Source organism: Helicoverpa armigera, chromosome 11 (genome assembly GCF_030705265.1).
Source record: "Helicoverpa armigera isolate CAAS_96S chromosome 11, ASM3070526v1, whole genome shotgun sequence".
Classification (NCBI taxonomy): Eukaryota; Metazoa; Arthropoda; class Insecta; order Lepidoptera; family Noctuidae; genus Helicoverpa; species Helicoverpa armigera.
Window position 1 is genome coordinate 7,091,287 of NC_087130.1, and position 23,233 is coordinate 7,114,519.

At 38.6% G+C, this 23,233-nt stretch overlaps 1 protein-coding gene and 2 long non-coding RNA genes across 7 annotated transcripts in view; 1 reads left to right on the top strand and 2 right to left on the bottom strand.

Annotated features, from left to right (window-relative positions):
• Positions 1-23,233, top strand: part of Shab (Shaker cognate b) — a 48,661-nt gene that overhangs the window by 22,132 nt on the left and 3,296 nt on the right. For 4 of the 5 annotated variants that reach the window (XR_007512261.2, XM_064037012.1, XM_049850955.2 and 1 more), the window contains 7 exons: positions 9,759-10,006; positions 10,733-10,960; positions 11,046-11,352; positions 20,687-21,533; positions 22,244-22,368; positions 22,672-22,764; positions 23,041-23,118. Coding sequence is in view for 4 of the 5 variants with exons in the window: in XM_064037012.1 (XP_063893082.1) it covers positions 9,831-10,006; positions 10,733-10,960; positions 11,046-11,352; positions 20,687-21,533; positions 22,244-22,368; positions 22,672-22,764; positions 23,041-23,118 (1,854 nt within the window). In the remaining variant the exon portion in view is untranslated. The remainder of the gene's footprint in view (positions 1-9,758; positions 10,007-10,732; positions 10,961-11,045; positions 11,353-20,686; positions 21,534-22,243; positions 22,369-22,671; positions 22,765-23,040; positions 23,119-23,233) is intronic. The other variant, XM_049850956.2, reaches the window with a different exon arrangement.
• On the bottom strand, positions 14,634-15,925 carry LOC135117601 (uncharacterized). Its single transcript, XR_010276991.1, has 2 exons — positions 15,395-15,925; positions 14,634-14,687 (listed from the first exon to the last, which is right to left on the bottom strand). It is a non-coding gene; the product is annotated as an uncharacterized LOC135117601 (long non-coding RNA).
• Positions 16,337-20,199, bottom strand: LOC135117585 (uncharacterized). Its single transcript, XR_010276978.1, has 4 exons — positions 19,547-20,199; positions 17,919-18,115; positions 17,475-17,651; positions 16,337-16,516 (listed from the first exon to the last, which is right to left on the bottom strand). It is a non-coding gene; the product is annotated as an uncharacterized LOC135117585 (long non-coding RNA).

Sequence of the window (23,233 nt, forward strand, 5' to 3'; positions counted from 1 at the left end):
CTTAAAACTACATGACCTCAATACCAAAACGAGTGGAAATTACGAGTATTTAAGAAATAAAGCATGCATTCAATGTTCACGATTTATCGCAATTTAATTATATTTGAATGCGTTTATACCTTAGCGCCTCAATATTTACATTGGTGCGTTCATTTGCACTCGGATTTGCACTCATTAATAAACATTTAGGTAATCAGAATAAAAATGTTCCAAAGCTGCAACTTCTTAGAAAATGTGAGAGTAATTTTAATCCAAATGTAATTTCGGTAAAATTTTCATTACTTTGTGCTTCATAATTAAAAAATTGAACCAAAAGCGAGCTCTGAATTGCACATAGTAGGTAAATTATCTCGAAACAGTGACCGAGAAAAAGTTAACAAATAATGAGCTTGTCGGTCTAGCGATCCACTCGAATACCGACTTGCTAAAAGACTAATTAGTATTTCTTACTCGTATCTTTGTTTTATTTTTATTCTTATCAAACGAAGTAGTAGAGACATTAACTATCGCGGCCTAGCTAAGTCTAAAAGCTTTTTACTGGGTGCCAATTTCTTTTTTACTGAACTTTTGGTATAGGTAGGTATTTCTTTTGTTCGATGTTTGTGAAATGAAACCAGGGCGCGCTCTTTTCGATAAAAATAAGGGTGATATCAGTGACATTAAATGTAAATGGGTATTGTTTACGCGGAAAGTTTGCGAGTTCGGTACAGATGTAGTGGCGGCCTGTCGATGGACGTGTGGATGTGCCAGATGAGCCGCGGTCGCGTGCTACAGCTGCTCCGGCAAAAATATCTCCACTCGGCATATATTCGTAATAGCACTGCGTATCTATAGCTCTGTACGCGTTCCTAATGCCGATAGTCGGGCAAATAGATAGGTCAATGTCTCGAGCCGGATCGAGCGCATACCCTTGCCGTTATCTATGACAAAGCTTAATCTTTTAATCACGGAAAGTTTTCAAACGATCTCAGAAGAAAACTAACATCTATTCCGAAGATTAATATTGGATGATATAAGACATAAAACATCGGCGCCGCGTTCGACGTGACTCGATGCTTTTTATAAGTGGGCATTACTTGTCTGGAAGTTGTCAGTGGGATTGGAGTTTGAATAGGAATCGGAATATCGGCATGCTCTGCGAATGACGGCGTAGTTAATATTAAACTGCCGCGTATGATATGCGGTAGCCCTGTATCAAGGCGAGGACGAAAATACTCGTCTTGACCTACGTCGCGGCGCCACACGTATCCATGTTATTTCGGAGACCAACATGTCGTAACTGACGGTGTCGATGGACTTTAACATACCCCGGCTAATTAGGCATCCATATGCTACTCATAGGTACGTATTCCTGGTAACTTTGACTAACGATTGTAGTTCACTCTATGCGACCACTTCTGTAATATAGAAACCTCAATATTGTACCTCTTATTAGGTGAAATAACTAATTTATAATCTACATTCTGCTTCTTATTGCCACGAAACCTTATTACTCTTATAAGTTATTTTAGACGTGAATCAACAGTTTGCTTCTAAGGCATTTAATAAGTAGGCAGCCACCTCATTAGGGTGTGATAAACACAATAACCTGTTGGAGCTAGTGACGGCGACGGTCGGACCTAGCTGCCCATGAATAATCGCCTATTTGTCTGTTTCTTTTGTGACGGTTCTGTTGGACTGTAAAAAGTTCCCCTCATTCGAGCACGCAACGTAGTTTCATGCAATCGTAAATTCCACCCCTGGGAAGGGTACGATCTCCGCCTGGATCGTTATAAGGGTTGACATTTTGCAGACTAAACTTATTTTTACAAAATTAATGTATACAGCCGCCTGAATTTTATGTACACTGAAACAACAGCTACATTACGAAAGGAGGATACACGCACATTTAAGTGGCACGTGCAAAACAAAGAATCATGAAATATGTGAAGCTATGTTTATGACAGAACTCCCAGAAGACTGAGTCGGTTAGTCTTAGTCACTCAGTTGAAGATCCTCTAATGATGTTATGATTGTTTTCGTTGTCATCTTGCGTAGTAAACGTTCTGGAGCGTGGTGGGCTGAGTAGCGGGAGACAAACGGGAAGAACATCGTGCGTTGTGCCAAAAACACTGGTCGTGCTAAATGTGGCGGCCACGTCACGCGAGAGTCGCGCGCGAACTGTCACGCGTCGCCACCGCACCGCGCACTTCTTTCTGTCCATTTCGTAATTACCTACGTGTTTATCCTTGTCATATTCTATGGAACATGTTTATTTAGTGCCAAAATCTAGCTCAATATTAATGTATTCCCCGAAGTATTCAATGGATTAGTCGTAAAGTAATGAGTCAAGCAATTAAGATAGTAATTTTAATTCAATTAACGTGAGCTTGGAACATTATGTACATGCGAGCGACAGTGTGAATGTAATTTCAGTTCAAAGTCAGAATTCGTAAAAAGCTCCAATTTGTTATACATGTTTGACGACGCTGAGTGAACTTTATCATGAAATCTATTGGAGCTTTTCCACATCACATACATTTTTTAAATGGTTTGTAGGTGCGTGCGCGTGTCAATAACACGGCTATACATACATATTATTGTGTCGGCCGCTGCCACTTTACATGCGTGTCACCCCTAAATGGACTGAAAATTGTACGACGACATTTTTTATTTCCCGCATAAAACGTCGATTTTTTCCTTAACGAGAAATGTAATAAGGGTGTTTCAGTGTTTCTAAAACATATTGACAGCACCAAATTCTATGTTTGCGATGCGCTTGTGATGAGTATTTATTTGTATTGGAAGAACATCTTTATTATGCTAAAAATACGAGTGTTGTAAATAACTGTTGTAGGTAGATCATCTATTAACGGACGACATTATGACGTCTCTACTAATATAGCTGCCGACATAATCACAAATATTCAGCTTGTTTAGTTTTGGCATTTATTATTTTGACTTTTAATAAAGTAACTGTAATTTTATTCAGCCAATGGATTGCTAATGTTTTCACCAGACCCTCCTCCTAATAAATTGTGCTAGGAGTGGTTCTTTCCACAAAAGTATTTTTGTTGAGTAAGCATGATTATTATTTCACGCTTTGCTCACACTAAAAGCTTTTTAGGGATTATAACTAATATTCGGGCCGATTTTATGAAACCCAGTGTTGCCACTCTAGTATAACTTAATTTTATTTACGTAAAGATTCTTTTATAATATAATATCTCACATTATAATGCTTACATTTTGAGCAATCACGTGATGTAATACCGAATTAAATTGCTCGGTTTGAACTCCATATTTAGTTCGCTGACGACCATGTCCGCGTTGTCATTTATGGATAACGAAATACTCGTTTATCTATACTAATATTATAAAGAGGAAAACTTTGTTTGTTTGTTTGGTTGTAATGGATAAACTCAAAAACTACTCGACCGATTTTAAATATTTTTTCACCATTAGAAAGCTATATTATCTGCGAGTAACATAGGCTATATTTTATCCCGGTGCAGGCAGTAGCTTCCACGGGACGCGGGTGAAACCGCGGGAAAACGGCTAGTTACCTATATACTAAAAGTTTTCTTTTTAAAAATAAGGCTTTTAGTTTAACTCATATTTGTGAAAGCAAAACCTTCGAATGTCCTATATATAAGAATATATATAAGAATGATACAGGCTCAAAGACTTCTCAACTTCAGTGTGACATTCAAGAATGGAGTGAAAATTGAATCTAAATGAAAGTGGTTCAAAAATAGATTTTATAGAAAGAAAAACAAAACAATCATTCACAAATAAGACAGAGTAATAATTCAACTTTATTTTGTTAAGTATTCAATGAAAATAAATGAATAAATTCACTGGCAATACTGCATATGAATGCTAACTATTATTGTTTGCGTATAGCTCAGCGCCATTGGAATAATATGTCTGTATAATATTTATCGTGTTTGTATATGAAGGCGCTGCTGAGGGACAGATAAACAATGTCGTAATTGGCGTCGTTAGTCCTTCAGCCACTCGGTGTAATTCGAATCAATTTAATGGACTAGAAAATGTATTCCATCGCCGTCGGAACTTTCCAGTGAACACACAAAATAAAACAAGCGTAAAGTAATGCCGCGGACGACAATGGCAGACGTGGCGGGACTGCACGTGACTGCACATCGATCTGATAGCCGCGAATCATCCTGAAAGCTTTCCTCTGTATTCATGCTGCGCTATCTAATAACCATTATCTTATCATTATTGTAATGTTAAATATAAGGCTCATATAATATTTATTGCGCCGTTATAGATAACAAACTATTTAGGTAAACCGTAAAACGAATACAATTTGTCGGTAAACGCGTCAGTATAATATACAGCTTGCAACCATATACGTGTAACGACATAATAATAGCATCCGTGGACAGGATAAAAGCAGAATTGCCACTAATTTAAAACATGATACATAGGCCTGTAATTGGCGCTACATCGTTTTTCATTATATTCACATTACCCGCCGGAGGTTTTAATAGGTTCCAACATTTTGCGTGATTGTCCCACTTACAACGTGAATGGCTAATCATCGGAGAAGTAACATTTATTGGGTGATCTTTTACTGTTATGGTAGACGGTAAAAGGTTATTAGTCGTAGTAGTCAGGTATAATGCGGGTGTCGTTCAAAGGCTGGTATTAAAATGGTTTATTCATGCACACGTGCTCTGGATTCAATTACTGGAAGCTCAGTGTAGAGGGGTTGTGGAGGCTACATTAACCGGAACGGGCCGGTGGGCGGCGCGGGCGCGTCGATAAAGGTCAGAGGTTACCAGAGCGCGTAGCACCCTGCTACGAATCGGTTACGTGCTACGCCTCGTAGCAGCCCCTGTTACGACCATGCTACAGACTAATCATCGCGCTTATGAGAGCTTTTATTATTACATAATCTTTGGTCAGTATGATTGCTGCCAATGTGATATGTAACAGTCATTTAACCAAGTTCTTTGAGTGCGAACCTCTGTAATAATGTTTTTGTTCGCGATATGAGCAAAACATGTCCTATCTGTATGGAAATAAATCGTGTTAATGTCTTCCAGTGGGGTTTATTCTGCTCGGAAGACTTAATCTGCTCAAAGGCTTATAAATTCCCACCCTCGCCCTTCGTACACTTGGCAAAGGATTCTTGGTGTGTTTGAATGTGTCTGTGCAGAAGCGCCGCTCCACATGAACATAGCGTCGCGTGTATTGATGGAGGGTGTAGCGATGTTGACTCGTGCAAACAGAACTAGTAAGGCGATGATAAAAGTTTGCGAAGCTTTGCCTTATTTACTAGTGGCGGCGGCTGTCCCGTTCACGACTTGAGATCAATACGGAGCCAGTCTCCACCCTCGTCCCAAGCAAGCCTATTAAGCAGTTACGTAGTTCCGTCCCGCTCTTGCCGACACAAAATATAGAAAGTAACAGAATATACAAGTCATAATATATTCCGAACAGTTTATTTGTAAGTCAGGTATGTATACTCGCGGTGGGTACGGGTTTAAGTAGGTCTGTGCGACGAGTAGGCCTCGCAGACGGAGTGGCGTCGAGATAATGGCTGGCTCCGGATATAAACGTCACGTGACCTATATTCTAGTTGTACGTATATAGGCCAATAAGAACTTTCGCCGCAGCCGAGACCATTACCACTACAAGATACTACTTTGTTCTTATTGGAGCACGCTTTTGTGGTGCCACACGCTCACATGAATTTTCTCTTACTTATTGTATTTATGAGGATATTTATCATACGTTTTATAAGGCGAACGTCTGGAGCTTGAAATAGGTTGTCACATCAGTTCCCATTAGAACTATTAAGGGATGGGGGTGAGTTGTAACATGAGCTACGGCGCTGCGCACATCGTCTAACCGTCCGTCTTTGTTGGTACAATTAGAGCAATCTTGTCAGTTTTTTGTGTATTTCCTTATGTCGAATAAGGAAAAAATGGGCTATTGTGACGTAACTCGTAAAAGGCCTTTATCCGGCGACGGGTTGCGACAGACATTTCTTTCTTTTCATTGATTGACGAGGGAGAACCTTGTCCATTATGGAGTTTCGACGTCTGTTCACTGTCACATACTCCAGTCTTCCGGCTTCAATGAGATATAAAGGGACTGGGTTACTTTTATATAGGTATTGGTAACTGTATTTGTAGTTACATAAAACGAGAACCTCATATGCAATGTTATACACATATATGTATTCTCATAAAATCATATTTACGATTCCCGCATTGGGGCCCGCAGTGTTTCGGTTAATTTATAGTTCTGGAATTCATGCGTAGTAATTTAAAGCCATATTAATTATTTTATTATTAAAACAGGAGGAATGCCATAAAGTGAGTCAAGAAAGATAAAATGACTTTAAAATAAACTAGAAAATATAGAGTTTTCAAAAGGATAACTAGTATTTTCAAGGACGGAATTCCATGAAATCCATTCATTTCTTGTAGGGTTCCGTCCGTGCCTCAGATTCAAAGTTTTTAGCGTTAAGGACTTGATTTGAAAATAAAATGTTGTTATTTGTGACAAGACATGATTGCTTTGAATCTAATACTCCTTTTATTGCTGCAATCTCCTGATTCTCACAGCTCATTATGGTTTTAAGTTTTTGAATAAAAAAATAAAAACATCCTTTTTGGGAAGTCGATTAAAAAGTAAATACTGGTGCTTTATAAAACACATGAACCCACAAAATGTGTTCAAGCGATAAGTTTTAGCAACTGGAAGGCACAGTCGGCAGACGGTATGTTCAGCTCATTTGTCGGCTGTCACTGCCAGTCTACATACGACGCTCCGAGCATACGGAGTAGATGTTTTAGAAAGTTTAATAGTCTTTGTTTATAAGTATAGGATTTCCTCTTTTGACCATTAATTGAATTTTGATCATTAAAAGTAAATACCGAGGTTAACGTACCAGACGAACTCTTTATTACACCAAGGAGTGAACCATAACTTGAATGCATTGCTTTACTTGCAATTGCACCCACTTTCATGCTTATACAATTCTTGTGAGTCTATTGTTAACAAGTTAATTCGGACAATTTAGGACATTTTCCATCTCATGTCGGAGACTTTTGTGGTAATTCCAGAATTTAAACTGGAAATTCGTAAGGCGGACGGATCATTAAATGTTTTAAAAAGCTGCAATTGAATGCAGGCGGTAGGCGAGTAACGTTATTACGCGAGCCTTAAACTGGGTTACGTATTTTCCTCTCACAGTTTGTGCGGAAATAGCGGAACCGGAAACATTTCTTCAAATAGCAAAAATTGTATAAATTCTTCGTGTTTGTACTATGCGCGCGTTTTATTGCCAGTTTTACGAGTTCCCGGATAGGCATTGCAATTTATGTATACAGGGAGAAATAGCGCGAACTAACACGAAATTCTAAAACTGAAAATTGTTGGCAGCGTCAATAGGTACATAAGTCGTCGAATATCGATTACCTGGTGTATCAATGTTTTGTAAACTGAAATGCAAACAAAGGGTAGACAAAATAATAGGTGCGTGGAGGACGTTACCATGATGTCTATTATTAGATTAGGGTCGGTCAGAAGGCTTGATAAGCTCGGGTCGCGGGGCGCGCCACGCGACCCAGTAATCGATTGCTGACCACCCACCGGCTCTCAATGCTCTCCTCGTCTCCGACAAATATATACCCACGCGACTTCTATGTATTTTACTTCGGTAGTTTTATGAAGGATTCGATTGAATAGTAAATTAGGATAGACTTGTTTATCCTACGCCTGCCTCTTTGCTATGCGACCCATAATGAATATTGTTTTTGTGATCCAAGGATCGGTTTCAGATTGAAACGAGGTTTTTTTGTGAGACATTTTTATGAAAGAATTATTTGATTCAAAGTTTGAATTTGTATTAGCATTTTTTCTTTAAAGTTAACATTATGAATAATAATGTGTTCAGCCCAGTTGGGAATGTTATGAGAAACTTGTTGAGCTCTTACAGGCGTCACACTACGCCATATGTGCCACTGCATTAATTAATTAAGAAATATTATATCTATTTTCTATTCCTGAGAATCTTCACTACGTGGGTGTAGCGATTTAAATAGATACTAAAGCAAACATTATATCCAGGTGTAGGTGTACCCACGTAATGTCTAAAGGCAAAGTTGAAGCTACATTTTTAATTTCATTTTGAATTCAGTTGGAGTTGTTGCCGGCAGCCTGGCTGGAGTATATCTTAGAATGTATATTGATGTATTTGGTGCGGCACAGACGTGATATTTCGAGGAATAGCTGCCGTAAAGTTCCAGCCGATCGATCCAGCTGGACTGCCACAAATTTATTATTTAATACCATCGCCTTTGTTGAAGTGCTTTGCCTTTTACATAGTCGTTCGTGCCTCAGTGAGTTGACAGTTTTATAACTGTGGGTACGTTCTTTTCATAAAAGCTGTTGGAGTCTTACAGTTTTGTAATCAAGTCGTTAGCACGATATGGTTGAAATAGGAATAATAACCTCTGTATTGATGTACATTAAGGCCCAAGTTCACTGACAACCGTTTTTTAAACCATGGTTTGCTTTGAAAATTGTCGTGAACTTGGATCTTAGTCGATTCGTTATAAAGGAAAAAATTGAATGTTCGTTATTATTTGCTATTCACATCAAAGATAACTTATTGACCAAAAGAAGAAGTCCAAGAAGATATCATATAAATATTATCATCAGTCGACTGAACTCGTAATATCGTTACAAGGGTGAATAACCTTTTGTGTTTCGTGAGACCTCCTTCCTTTCCACTGACCTTATATAATGTTCGTCCCTACAGGATGAATCACGGCTGAAGATATTCATTTCTTCAAAAAGGCAGCCGTCTCTTTGATTTTTTTAAAATCTAATAACGTTTACGTTATATAAATAAAGATTTAAACAAACGTAATTAAAGCAGCCTTCCATAATAAAAAAAGACATTTGCTTAAGCTTGCCGCTCGCGATTTCATGTATTTCTTCATATTTTCACTTACAAGAACGGCATCCGAGATCTTTTGATAAGGAACTACTCAAGTTACCCTTAAAAACATTTCAGTAGGGTAAAATGTTAGGATATGCTTTTCTAATGTTCGCTATGCTCGCATAGTTTTCAGTTCTAACAATCACAATAGTTTTTAGAAGGCTTCCTTTTCACAATTCCGCAAATTGTATTGCTCCATTAATCTTATTCGGGATTTTATCATAATCCATTCTTTGTGCTGATTATATAAGTATCAGGTTTCCACAATCTCGCGACAGTAGGTAGGTAGGTGCCATCGTGAAATTATTTTCACCAAATTCATGTCAAAAGAATAGACGGTAACGATGCTAGGGGACGTTCGGTATCTACTAAAAATGAATTAGGGAGGTCAAGGGTAGTAAATTTCAAAAGGGATGTTGTTCACCGCTCGACACAAATGTCTGTGGTCGTTGTACAATGTCGTTTGTGTCAGCTTGGTCACCCCTGAATGTTTAGACATGTATAAGTACCTACTATAGTTATGAATTCATGAGGGCAAAGACAGGCGATAGGGTAGGGAGTTGCGTTTTCAAACGGTTTTATTTGGTCAGTCATGTCTCATCATTTACGTTTATATTTTGTTGGGATCAACAAATCAATAAATCTTTTGAAAGTTACCACGGATGTGAGGTGAAGTTAAAAGAGGCAAATCCCTCCGATCAAGAATAGTCTGAAATATATGGATGATCTATCAGAATGATACAATGTTGGCTGCAGTTCAGTAACCGTTAAATGTTATTGGTTCCAGATTGGTGGGGCACGCGTGCGCATTGTCTGGAGCCGATGAGGCGGCGGCGCTTGGCGCCATGAGCTAGCGGGGATGGGGGGCGAGGGGGCGGGCCGCGGCGCCGCGCGCTGGCACGTGGGCGACTCGCCCCCGCGCGCGCCCATGGGCTTCGCGGCGCCCGCGCAGGATGCGCCGCTGGACCGCGGGCTGGCGCCGGCGCCCGCGCCCGCGCCCGCCGGCAATGCCGTGCTCCAGCGGACACACTCCAGGTACATAACACGGAGAACATAACAATAAATATTGCCATATATTACTAACATGTACTTACCCCATTAACTCCAATATCCCCATGTCTTCATATAATCCCTTGTGTACTGTCATCATACACTCCCTTATGTACTTTCCCCATATACTCCCTTGTATACTTACCCCATATGTTCCCTTATGTATTTACCGCATATGCTCCATTATGTACTTACTCCCTAGGCTTCCTTATATACTTACACCATATGCTCCCTTTATACTTACCCATATACTCCCTCATAAACTCCCTTATGTAATTTCCCCATTATAATAGAATGTCTCTCAAACAATGAAAGATGACTATGAACTGAATTTAAAATTATTACACTGTATATGGATACCTTTTAATGATAATCATACGGTACTGTTGGACCGGGTACCAAATCCCAAACAACTTGCCCATTGTCCTTTCCGGGAAGTGTTCTACTTCGTAACGTTATTTTCCATGTAAGCAAAATACCGGACCCTTGCTGCTCCCCGCCTCGGATTGATTTTCCCGACGCGTTCGAGGGATTCGGTATGAATGCCAACCCTTTTATGGTTTGAGTCCGCTTTCATTTTATATTATGTTACAGTTAGCATTCAAATTCAAATTGATCGATAGGTGTTCTGGTTACTCACATGTAAAACTTATATGCCTGTGATGTGGGTTCTTTCTAGCATAAATGAGAGCAAACAACTGACGTTTGCAGGTCGATGTCGTCGCTACCACCGGAGCCGTTTATGATGCTCCGCGCGAAGGCGCTGAGCAAGCGAGTGATCATCAACGTGGGCGGCGTGCGGCACGAGGTGCTCTGGCGCACGCTGGAGCGGCTGCCGCACACCAGGCTCGGCCGGCTCCGGGACTGCAACACTCACGAGGCCATCACGGAAATCTGCGACGACTACTCGTTACAAGACAACGAGTATTTTTTCGATAGGTAGGACTTATTTCCTCTTTAAGTTAAGTAAGTTCAAAAAGACTATAGATGTATTTGTTTGTGATAAACTTTTTTACTGTTTCAGGCACCCGAAGAGTTTCAGTTCAATACTCAATTTCTATCGGACTGGAAAGTTACATTTAGTGGATGAAATGTGTGTGTTGGCGTTTAGCGACGATCTCGAGTATTGGGGCGTGGACGAACTGTACCTGGAGTCGTGTTGTCAGCACAAGTACCATCAGCGCAAGGAGCACGTGCACGAGGAGATGAGGAAGGAAGCCGAGAGCTTGCGGCAGCGCGAGGAAGAGGAGTTCGGCCAGGGCACGTGCGCTCAGTACCAGAAGTGGCTCTGGGACCTCCTCGAGAAGCCCACCACCAGTATAGCAGCCAGGGTAAAGTATCGCGGCGTATTCAACCGAAACAGTAACCAGTTACCGATATTATTAACCCTGCCACTCTAGCAAAGCTGCCAAGGATAGTTTATGTAAGGGAGAGGTATCCAAGGGTTTCTTAGTTTTTTTTCTAAATCTAGTAAAATTTTAGATAGATGCTTTTGTGAATTGTGAGTTTTAAGGCTCTTGAGATGTCCATGTGTGCAAGATTTGTAATGTCACTGGTAGATATTTGCAGATGTAGTTTTTGTACAATTTTTAAACATACCATTAAGGGCACAGTTCTCAAATACTACTCATTTAAGTTTAGGTACACTAAGCACTGTAAGCACCTCACTAAAGACTGTTTACTGAAATTCCATGAACATAAATCTGAAACACTCTATATGTAATGTTCTCTTTCATTTACCTACTGTAATACATTCTGTGACACACATAGACTATAATAAACTTTTAAGTAACTGGTCAACAAACACCTATTTCCTAAATGTACATGAAGGGCTTGTTTCGTAATCCGTACACATTTCACATTAGCACACGTTGTCAAGGACTTGATTGTCAGTACTGAGCTTTGGTGAATGAATGCATTTAGGAAACAAGCTTGGTACAGTTTATATCTATGTGTTGTGTTGTGGTGCATGAATAACATCTATCGCTGGCTCCTTCGGTGTTGCAAGTCACTTCCTCCTTGTCGTGTAATGGAATGTGGTGTTGTGTTCCCTTTGTATGTTGTATCGTGATCTGTGATCGTAATATTTGATCGCTTTTGTCGAATCGATATTGTGTTGTGTATACTGTTATGTTTGAGCACCTTTCAGCTTATTTCCTTGTGTACTTTTCTACTTTTCATTTTAATTTTCGACAACAGCGGTGCAACCTTTGCGTATGTAAGTATAACTTAAAATAATACATTATTTATTTATTTATTTCTGTATGTTTAAGTATAAATTCTTAAAACACCTTTGTTCTTTCTATTCTATAAAATATATTTCACGTGACTATTCAGCAGAACACTGCTTATATTGCATAAGTATCTTTACTATTTATCTACATATTATATTATATCTTACTTTACTTATTTTAGACTTATGTATGTGTACCTACTGTAACTACATGATTCTACGCCTTCTATTAAGTTTTATTGTGAGATAGAACCGTATTCTACAACACAAGATACGGACTGACCCACCGTAGTACCTTCTGTAGTAATAGTATAGTAGTGGTTGTTTATGTACTAACATTGTTGGTAACACTTATTGTGCAACCAAGTTGTGTTGTAGTCTACAGAGGGCGTTCTAAGCTACATTGATCAATATTGAAAAGGAGTTTATTGATTATACCTAGACATTTATCGTAGGTATATGAAATTAAGGCTTTAAAAATATTTTTAAATATTTATCGACTGATTGACATTCTTAACTTCTTTTCAAAGTTGCTTTAAGATTATATAAAACTATGCTTATTGTCAAGTAAAACATTTAGTTTTGACTCACAGCAACCTTCAGAATTGTATATAATATTTGTTTACAGTAAATTTTTATAAATGTTCACAGCCGCGTCGATTGTTCTCAATAGGGAGAACTTAATAAAAACAAAGCTTAATTGTTGTCGCAAATTTGCAAAGATGGGATGGGCTTACGCGATGTGACCAGCCGCCGCCGGGGCGGCGCACAGCGGCCGGCGTGCGGGGTGGCACGGGACAGCGCGGGCGCCCGAGGCACGCGCGTGCGCCGGGCGCCGCGCTGCGCCCGCGCCGCCTCCCACCACGGCGAGGCGCCGCCCGCCGGCGTCCCCACCCGCCCCGCCCGCCGCTCCCTGCTCCCGCTCGCCTCCCGCTCCGACCTTCCTCCACCAGCGCTTCCGCTTCGTGATACTGATCATAGATAATACACTATATAGAGATAGATACGCAACTCATCGTTCAAAACAACTTACTAGCGTGAAAGTTAACGGGCCCCCGTCACAAGATGGCGTGGTTACTTCATGTATGGTTAGGGTAGATGGCGCTTTTCAAGAGTTCTCTTAAATATGTTTTAAATTTGAAAATTGAAATCACTGTTTTAAATTCAATTTACTGTAAATTGAATTTAAAACAGTGATTTCAATTTCCAGTTCCAGTTTCCAGTTTTCAGTTTCCAACTTCTAGTCTAGTCAATAATATTATGGGAGATAATAAAAAAACAAAAGATAAAGAGTACATTTATCGGCTAAGTATATTTTATTTCCTTTTTTTATGTGTATTACAATATTTAAATGCTTGTAACTTAATTTCATCATTTACATCGAAATTTGTTATTTTTCCGTTAATTATTCTATTAACCCCGGTGCACCAACTGTGAATGATTAAATTAATTGACATATTAATTATAAAATCAATTAATTTATTTTTATGAACTATACAAGTAATTATACTAAAATCACAATGGCAATTGATGTAAAATTTCATTTTTCTTTCAGATATTTTATTTCAGGTGAATCTCGTAAACATGCAACAATCATATAATATATTTCATTTAATAATTTTATAAAATCATCACATGCATTAAATAAGGATTTTTCGTATAATCTATTTCATAATTAAATGATTCAAAATCAATTTCCTTTCTTAATATATCATTAGTACATGTTCCACATTTTTGAACACTTTACATTTCGATTTTTTACAATGTATCCTGCTACATATTTTTTTGATTCGGCATGCAAAATCGAGTCATTCCATTTAATTTGGTTCATTGTATTAATTAAAGAATCAATAGGAAAATCACCACTAACCAATTCAATTTCATTGTTTTGTTTTTCAGCAAGAAGATCTTTGAAAGATTGCAGTGATTTATTTTCATCTTTTCACAGTTGGCACTTACAGAATGGGGCGAATTTAAATTATTAAGTAACAAAGTTTTGAACGCATTAATAAATTGTAGGCACGAGGGATTAACATTTCGTATCCCATTACTTCTAATGTTACAAAAAATTTTCAAGAGGGTCCTGATTGAAATTTCTGGTTAAAAGGCTAGTAACTTTATATTTGATTTTTAAAACTCCCACATTTCTTTAAACGTTTTAATATTGTGGATCCAATTTTGAAGGGATGGCACTTTTTCATATCTTACTTCTTCTGTACCATCCCGTTTTTTTTTTATAGTTTTAAAAGTCATTGAATCCAATATAGGAACTACCTCTGTCCATAATCTAAAATGAGGAGAATTATTCATTACACACCCTTGAAAATTTTGGATCACCTGTATATGAATGTCCATTGAAAGAATCAAATAGTTTGTCCATAATGAGTAGAAAATCAGCAGTTTCTTCGCACTCCGCCGGAAGAAGGTTGTGTTCTGAAACAATATATTAAATAAGTACTAGAATACAGTTCATATCAATCTTTTTTGCTATTGTGGACCGAAATTAAAGAAAAAAGAAAGAAAATACATTTATTCGACCCAGATTAGGGGACACAATAAAAAAACAAAAATACAAAAATTTAATTAAAAATTAAACGGTGTGCCTCACGGCTGTGTCGAAAAGGCACAAACTTACAAACTTTAAAGTGGCAGTAACGATTTACTGTGCGTCTTTATCAGTTGGTTCAGTAAATAGTTGTGGGTGTAAATATAATTAGTAAGAAACCAACATTAAACTATATTTTGTAGTTTCATAATGTCTCAAATTTTTATTTCAATATGATAATTTTAATTTATTATTTCATTTCAATTTATAATGTTATTCCAACAATATATCTTATGCATCTTAAATATTGACATAGCCAATTTTAGATAAATTATTAGATATGAATTGTATTTTTATTTTGAATTTTATCGAGAGAAATAGCATCTCAATTGTTTGTTTTTAAATATTTTTGAACTTATAAATGTAGCCAGGACATCTAATATTATTTTAAAGAAAAATAATGAACTTTCTAATTTGTCTGTGGAGAATGAAGATGGTTAAAACATGTAAATTAAAAATAAAAATCTAATTTAGTAAATTAATAGCAATTTTTTAAATATAGAGAAAATAATGAGAACAATAAAAGCATACTTACTTGCTAAGAATCTCAATGCTGATGATACCCTTTGGCTGAAAACTTGTGCAGCATATTTCACTTTCATTTTGGAATTTTCTCTTTATTAACATGGTTTTCTGTTAATTTATTAACAAGCCTAATTTCATCATCCCCAACATCTAACTTCAACAGCATCTCCAAATGTTCCCACTTTGCATACTTTGTTTTCCCATCTTGTACAAATTTCAAATGTTTGGCGAGTAAATTATTTCTCATTCCCTTTAAAAGATGTGGAGGATCAAATAATGGGAAGACCTTTTGGTCTTCAAACTCGAAGGCTTGGGTCCTATATTCATTACCCTCTTGTAAATATTTGCGTTTTGTGTCTTCTTGAAGACTTTTATCACAGAAATATTTGTGGCTGATTGGTCACATATAGTGGCAATAACTATCAATCCAGTATTGGAGATTTCTTTTATTATTGTTTTGATCAGCTTCTTTAAATCGTCCTTTTCGTGGCACCTTGGCAAAATGAAAAGCATAAAGGTTGTTTCACTTTGCTTTTTATACCCTTGATCATAAAGACCAAGGCATGATCTGCGAGTTTTTGTTTGTCTGTGCCCAAAATCTTCAAAACCAGTTATCTGTTTTAGGGCAGGGTTGTAAAAACACCCGGAGCCAATGATACCTCATCAAACAGTAAATTGACCAACTTTTTCTGCCGGCAATTTTGCTACTGTAGCTTTTAAATTTTAAATATATCAGGATTGAAGCCTGGTTTCAGTTCAAATTTACTCAACATTTTTGTAGGCTGCGCTTTGATGGCAAGACAAACATTTTTCGCATGAGGTTGTAAGCTTTCTGACTCTGTTTGTAAATGGTCAATGCCATGATTTTTCGTTAAATGTAAATCGCCTGCCTCGTGGTTTCTTTTTCCATTTCATTTGGAGGGAAGTAAATATTTTTATTGTTGCAGGCATTTTATTTAACTCTTTCAAAATGATTTTGATGTGGAAATTTTCCTTGCAGAGAGTTTCTTGTTATTTTGTTCCTTATATTTCTTTTTCAGCTTCAATACTTTCTGTTTTAACTTTATTATCTCCTTCTCTTTGGAGGTGACGACTCGTTTTAAATATTGACAAGTCCCTCTTTTCCTAGAACCTGTAATTTAAATTATGTTACACCTCAGATCAAAGAAATAGTGTTACACAAAGTTTTAATAGAATTGTGATAAAAATATGTTACATAATATTGTTCTGTTATTATATTATGACCAGAGATTGGAATAGGTAGGCTTCGAGGAACAGATACAAAAAGTGGAGACTTCCCTACAACAGCAGATACAAGCTTGATAAATATTTTTTATGGGGATTTTATGGGTAAACAAAATGGATATAAAGAAGATCATTCAGACTCCATACATTTTGGGCCTTTTCTACCAACGAAAAAAAATGGTATGGATGGTTAGAACTAGCTATTTGGATGAATAATTATTATGACACATAAGTTGTAGGATTATATCAAGTTATTATTATTAATCCATTTAATTCAGGTTTACAAGTTCGGAGATTTGTTATTGTCTTACATTTATTGATTCCTGCAAGTGCGGAAATAATCCTACCTAAAATTATAAACGCGAAAGTTTGTAAGTTTGGATGATGTTTGTTACTCTTTCACGAAAAAACTACTGAACGGCTTTGGATGAAATTTGGTATGTAGATAGCTTATACCCTGGAATTAGACATAGGCTATTTTTTATTCCGGTATACGCGGGTGAAACCGCGGGACGCAGTTAGTATGAAATAATCCTATACTAGTACTAATATTATAAATGTTGTGAGGATGTTTGTTCCTCTTTCCCGCGAAAACTACTAAACGGATTTAGATGAAACTTTACAGTAATATAGCTTATAAAAAATGTAATAACACATAGGCTTCACTACATAGTATAAAACAAAGTCGCTTTCTCTGTCCTTATTTCCCTATGTACGCTTAAATGCCCACTCTCTCTCTGCAAGAAGTTTTATGACCCTACAGTGGAAACAAATTGGAATCCTGATGATGGAAAGAAAAACCTAATGTTACAAGTCAAAGGTCAATTGTCAATAAAAATATTTACCTTTAGGGCGTTCAGCTGTCTGTAATGCATTCTGTACATCACTATGATAGTGGGTAGAGCTGGATGGCTCAATGACAGCAAGTTTATCTTGCGAAATGTTTAATAAATTCGACATGTCTGCCTCGACATGTCCCGATGGACCTTCAAGAGTTTGACCAACTGGTAATGTAGATAAATCTGCAAAAGGATGAAATTATTTATAGTTACTGTATAATTATGTAGAATATAGAACAATATTCATTTAATTCTTAGAAGATAGCATGTTGCATCAATTATTTTGGTATATAATATTCATTTTATTTTCTTCTAATTAGGATTAGATTATTCAGTAGAAAATTTTATTTAATATTTGAGGAACAATTTTGTTATTACAGCGAAGGCAAAGAAATGTGGTTTTGTTTCTATTAAGATTTAAATAACATAAGACATCTAAATAGTAGGTACCTAGAGTTGGTATTGCATTTGGAGTAAGTCGGTGACTGGCTGAACGGTAACACTCTTCAAAATGTCTGTCGCAAAATCGAATTTGGTTATAAATGTAGATGTCGCCTTTCTCTTGTAAAGCTTTATCTAGTACTTTTTCCACGAGTTAAACTTTTCCAAATGTGGGTATTCAGGTTTAGGAAATCGGTGCAATGGGCCTGAAATCAAGAAGTTTTATACATGAACAACTCACTCTCATTAAAATACCGTAATAGATATCATCATCATATGTATAAAATTTTAGTAATGTACTGTGATACCATCCTTGAATATTAATCTAACACTAGAAATAATAGCTGAGGTCTAGCAGTACTAGAACAGGAACACCACAGTTGAAGTAAATAAAATCACAGTAGCATAGCATGGGGTGCCGAGGGGCCATGGCCCTGGGTGGCGCTACTCTAGGGGCCGGCACCGCCGCCTAGCTGCAGCATCAAGCCAAGTAGAAGCTGATAGCGTTGACAGTAGAGGCAAAGGCATTTTTTGCCGCCTTTACATTGTCAGTTCCTATTTATGCCACCCCATAATACAATTTTCTTGAGAAGAGTCACTATACATTAAAGGTTGTCTGTAAAGATCGCTTTTAGCGATAAGACCACCATTGTTACACCCCTTTAGTTATTAAGTTTTAAATTGTAATTTGTTATGGTGTACATAGTGTGTATAGATACCACCACCACCACCATAACAAATACAACAAGATAGATAGATATCTATCTATACTTCTAGCCTACCTCCCAATAACTTCTTGTCTACTAAAAGAAGATCTAACCTATCAGGCAGGCAGGGTACTAAATTTTTCGACTCGCTCTTGAATTTTTACATCTGCTTGTTTTTCGTTTAATTTGACAATAAATGCTTAGTCCACACAAGGCTTTATGTTTTTTGAGCTTTAAAGGAAAATCTAACATATCCTAGTTTGCAAAAAATATTGTTGCATGCTGTATGAATCGACAAAGTTATACATAGATCATTAGTGTATGAATCAACAAAATCCTAGGTAGGATGCTAAAATTTTCACACTGCTGCACTACATATCAAAGAGAGCCAGTAACAATTTCTGAAAGTATTCCTTCCAGCACCCTAGTGAATCCCAAAATCATGGGCTGAGACCGCACCTGGTCATGAGTCGATATCAATAATAATTCTTTCTTGCCAAAACCATCTTTAGAATTTTATTAAATTGTAGTCATTTGAATTTAAATAAGTACCTAAATAAGGGGGCTCGCCCCTAAGACTACCCACTGACCGGCAGCTAAATATACCTGCTCGGCGGCGGAATCCCATGCTACGCCACTGTAAAATCATAGTTTTAAAACCTGATGAAGTTATTTGGTCAGAGGGTCGTCTAGAGCGGGCTTTGTCTTATACGTAGATTCCGAGTCTTTGATTGGATATAAAAGTTAATGTGCAGTTTCAATTGTTTGTGTAGGGTCAGGACAGGAGTGTGTGTGGTAGTGCATCTTAGATTTTGATGACTCAAGGACTATGATGACCACAGATTGCACGGATGACAATAATGGATATTGTGCAGCCTATCAGCAAAAGATAAATTACGTGCATTATAAAGTTAAAAGTTTTGAACTTACCGTCATTGTCACAATCAAAGTAGCACTTATATCTTGACGTTGATGGCATTCCGCCCCTAAGACGATCCACTGGACGCATTTTCTAGTCCTAAATACGGTGCCGGGTCAATGTAAAAGCAGTCGATCGAGGTTCCAAAATACAAAGCCGGGTCAATGAAAATGCAGTAGATCACAGGTCCAAAATACGAAGCCAGGTCAATCACAGAAGCAGTCAGTATCAGAGTCCAGGAACACGCAACAATCGTAATAAAAAAACCAGAAAATAACACTCAGAATAAACCAACACGTTAGAAAACGGAAAACGGTTTAATTTAAAAGTATGGTCGACTGTCAATGTCAATCGTCAGTGTTTCAAGTGGTTTCAAGTAGTGTGATTATTGTGATTAACTAAGACGTCCTCATAGATAAAAAAGAATTAAAAATAAATCATAAAATTATTTAATTACAATATTTGTTAATATTTCTAATCACAAAACTTTTTTTAGATTTGTTATTAAATCGATGAAATATCGGTCTAAGGTGCAGTGACATCTAGTGACTAAAACGAAGTACAAATACCCAAGTTACGGGGCATCCGTCACTAGATGGCGCATTTCTAAAAAAAAACCTCAGAAAATTATTGTACTTCAGTTGCATCCCCATGATACTGATCCGACTAACCGAGCGATGCGGCCGATGGACGGACGAGCGTCTACTTCGTTCCGCCTCTGCTCTAGACGCATTTCACTTCGAACTCGGACGCGCGTCCGTTCACCCACACTTTTAGTACCTATAAATTACCTACTTATTTACACCGAAATCACACAACACTACTAACATAGTCACACGAATAGATGTTATTTCTACACCAAAATTTACAATTACTATTAAGACATTGTTTTTGTTACATACGATATTGGCTTTAACCGTTTGTCTGTAAATACATATACCTATGACATATAACTTAGGAATATTTAAGTAGTATTACTACCGATGTACAAACATGTAGGAAGAGTAGCTCTGTATAGACACTGGCATATAACTGACCGATCTGACACATGTGGCATACGCCTAGGTACCGAGGCTTAGTTGCGCAGTGTGGCAGCGCGGTGGCGGCGAGCGAGTCGCCCGCGCTCGCCGCTCACTGGTGCATGCTTGCAGGTGATCGCGGTCATCTCGATCCTCTTCATCGTGCTGTCCACGATAGGGCTCACTCTCAACACGATACCCCAGATGCAAGTGTACGACGACAAGGGCGCGCCCATGGATAACCCGCAGCTGGCCATGGTCGAGGCGGTGTGCATCACGTGGTTCACACTCGAGTACGTGCTGCGGTTCAGTGCTTCACCGGATAAATGGAAGTTCTTCAAGGGTGGACTCAACGTGATAGACTTACTGGCTATATTGCCTTATTTTGTATCTCTTTTCCTGCTCGAAACCAATAAGAACGCCACTGATCAGTTTCAAGACGTGCGTCGTGTTGTGCAAATTTTCCGTATTATGCGAATATTGCGCATTCTTAAACTTGCCCGACACTCGACCGGGCTACAGTCGCTCGGGTTTACGCTCAGAAACTCCTATAAGGAGCTTGGATTGCTCATGTTGTTCCTTGCGATGGGAGTACTCATATTCTCCTCATTGGCATATTTCGCTGAGAAAGAAGAGCCGGGAACTAAATTTATTTCCATTCCGGAAACGTTTTGGTGGGCCGGCATCACCATGACCACAGTCGGATACGGTGACATTTACCCCACGACCCCGTTGGGCAAGGTCATCGGCTCAGTTTGCTGTATTTGCGGCGTGTTGGTAATTGCGTTACCCATCCCTATTATCGTCAACAATTTCGCCGAGTTTTACAAGAACCAGATGCGGCGCGAAAAGGCGCTCAAACGACGAGAGGCGCTCGAACGTGCCAAGCGCGAGGGCTCCATCGTATCCTTCCACCACATTAACTTGCGAGACGCGTTCGCCAAGAGCATGGACCTCATCGACGTCATCGTGGACACAGGTCAGTACTGCGCAGACCACTCGCTTTGCCGCTTGTCCATGTCATGTCTCTCGCTCGGAATGCACGTTAACTCTCTCTATCACTGTGCACGCATGCCTTCCGTGCTCAAACAGTGTCTGTGTTTATTGGATGCAATGAATGTTGAATGTGTGCACGTCGCATCGATGGCTCTCCGGACTCGCAGACATCTCAAATCAAACCAAACAGTTCACGATACATCGCAGCTACCGCTATGTTCACTCGTTGGTTGCGGCGAGGTGCACTCAGAGTGTTTTATTCCTTGTCTTCAGGTGACAAGTGCGTCCTCATTGAGGCGAGAGACGACGCCAGATGAGCATCTTGCCACTGTCACAGTGGTCACGCTCGACCCCTTTATATTAAGTCTGTTACTTGGGGTCGAGTCGCGTCGCGTGTAGCTAGCGATGTGCGACGAAGACTATAATATAAGGTCGATTACGTTGTCAGCGTAAGCCTAACGCTTCTTAGAATAACACTCATCTTCTGTGGACTGTCTGATGTGTGTATCCGGAGGACGCTGGATTCTGTGTACTGTACTGTTCGTGTGGAATGTGTGTTGTGTAGTTACCGCCGTTTTTTGTCATGTTTTAAATGTTTCTTCGTACTATAATTATATTAAACCAGTAAATATTACGGGGATAATAGTGAACCATATGGAATACGTCGCTACTCACAGTGGTATGTGTCTTCAGGACACAACTTGTCGCAGGCGGACGCCACTAGCCTGGAGGGCGAGGCCCCGGCCACCACGGGCTGCTACAAACAGTACGAACACTCTATCACCAGTAAGCTGCCTCAGAGTACTGACCCCAGCCAGGTAAAACACTTGCTCTCAACTGTATTGGGTACGTCCAACATTCATCTTGGCTATAGTAGGGTGAGTCCTAACAAGCCTTTACGTAGATATTTAAACAGCAATTTAAAACAATGTCCTCAATTTTCTTGCAATTTCACTTCACAATCTGTTTTTGCTTCAGCAGATATCAGCAGTACACTAGAGAAGACCGCGTTTTAACCATCTTAAAAACGTTTATATTTCTGCTTTAAGCTTTGGACGGACCCTTTTGAAGCTGTAGTTACAATGCAGCAATAGGCTTTCCGCTAACACTGTAGGTAACAGTTTCAGAGCAGCCCTCAGAAAGAGCGTCGTTACTCGAACGAGGGGCTCGGTTCACCGGAGAAACGCTTGCTCATAAATCCTGAACCTACACCAGTAAGATATCATCTATGTTTACACCTTTGCTAACAGTCGTTGCCGATTCGACAATAATCATTGTAGAACTGTCATACTAGTTGCCTGTTTGTCAAAGCCGAATTTAAAACGCACACAGATTTAAGCTTGTATGAACCGTCGGCGATCACCGATTGCATTTCTAATTCTTCAAAGCGAACAGCACCTCGTCGGCGGTTTGGACTTATTTTCTACTTATTCTCTAACCTTAGGCTAGCAGTGAGGTTAACTACTTACTAATGATTTCTCTTTTTCTAGGAAAAGAAGATGGCTGACAAACAGCTTGACTTGGATCAGCTGCCTTCTGAGTTTGAATGTTGTTTTTGCACGTTCAAGGTACTAAGATACTAACGCCTTCATGATATTGTAGCTGCCTCATTATTAATTACCTAATTATGCGATTTTCTTTTATTATTATTTGGTGTATTTGACTAATAATAATATTTCCATC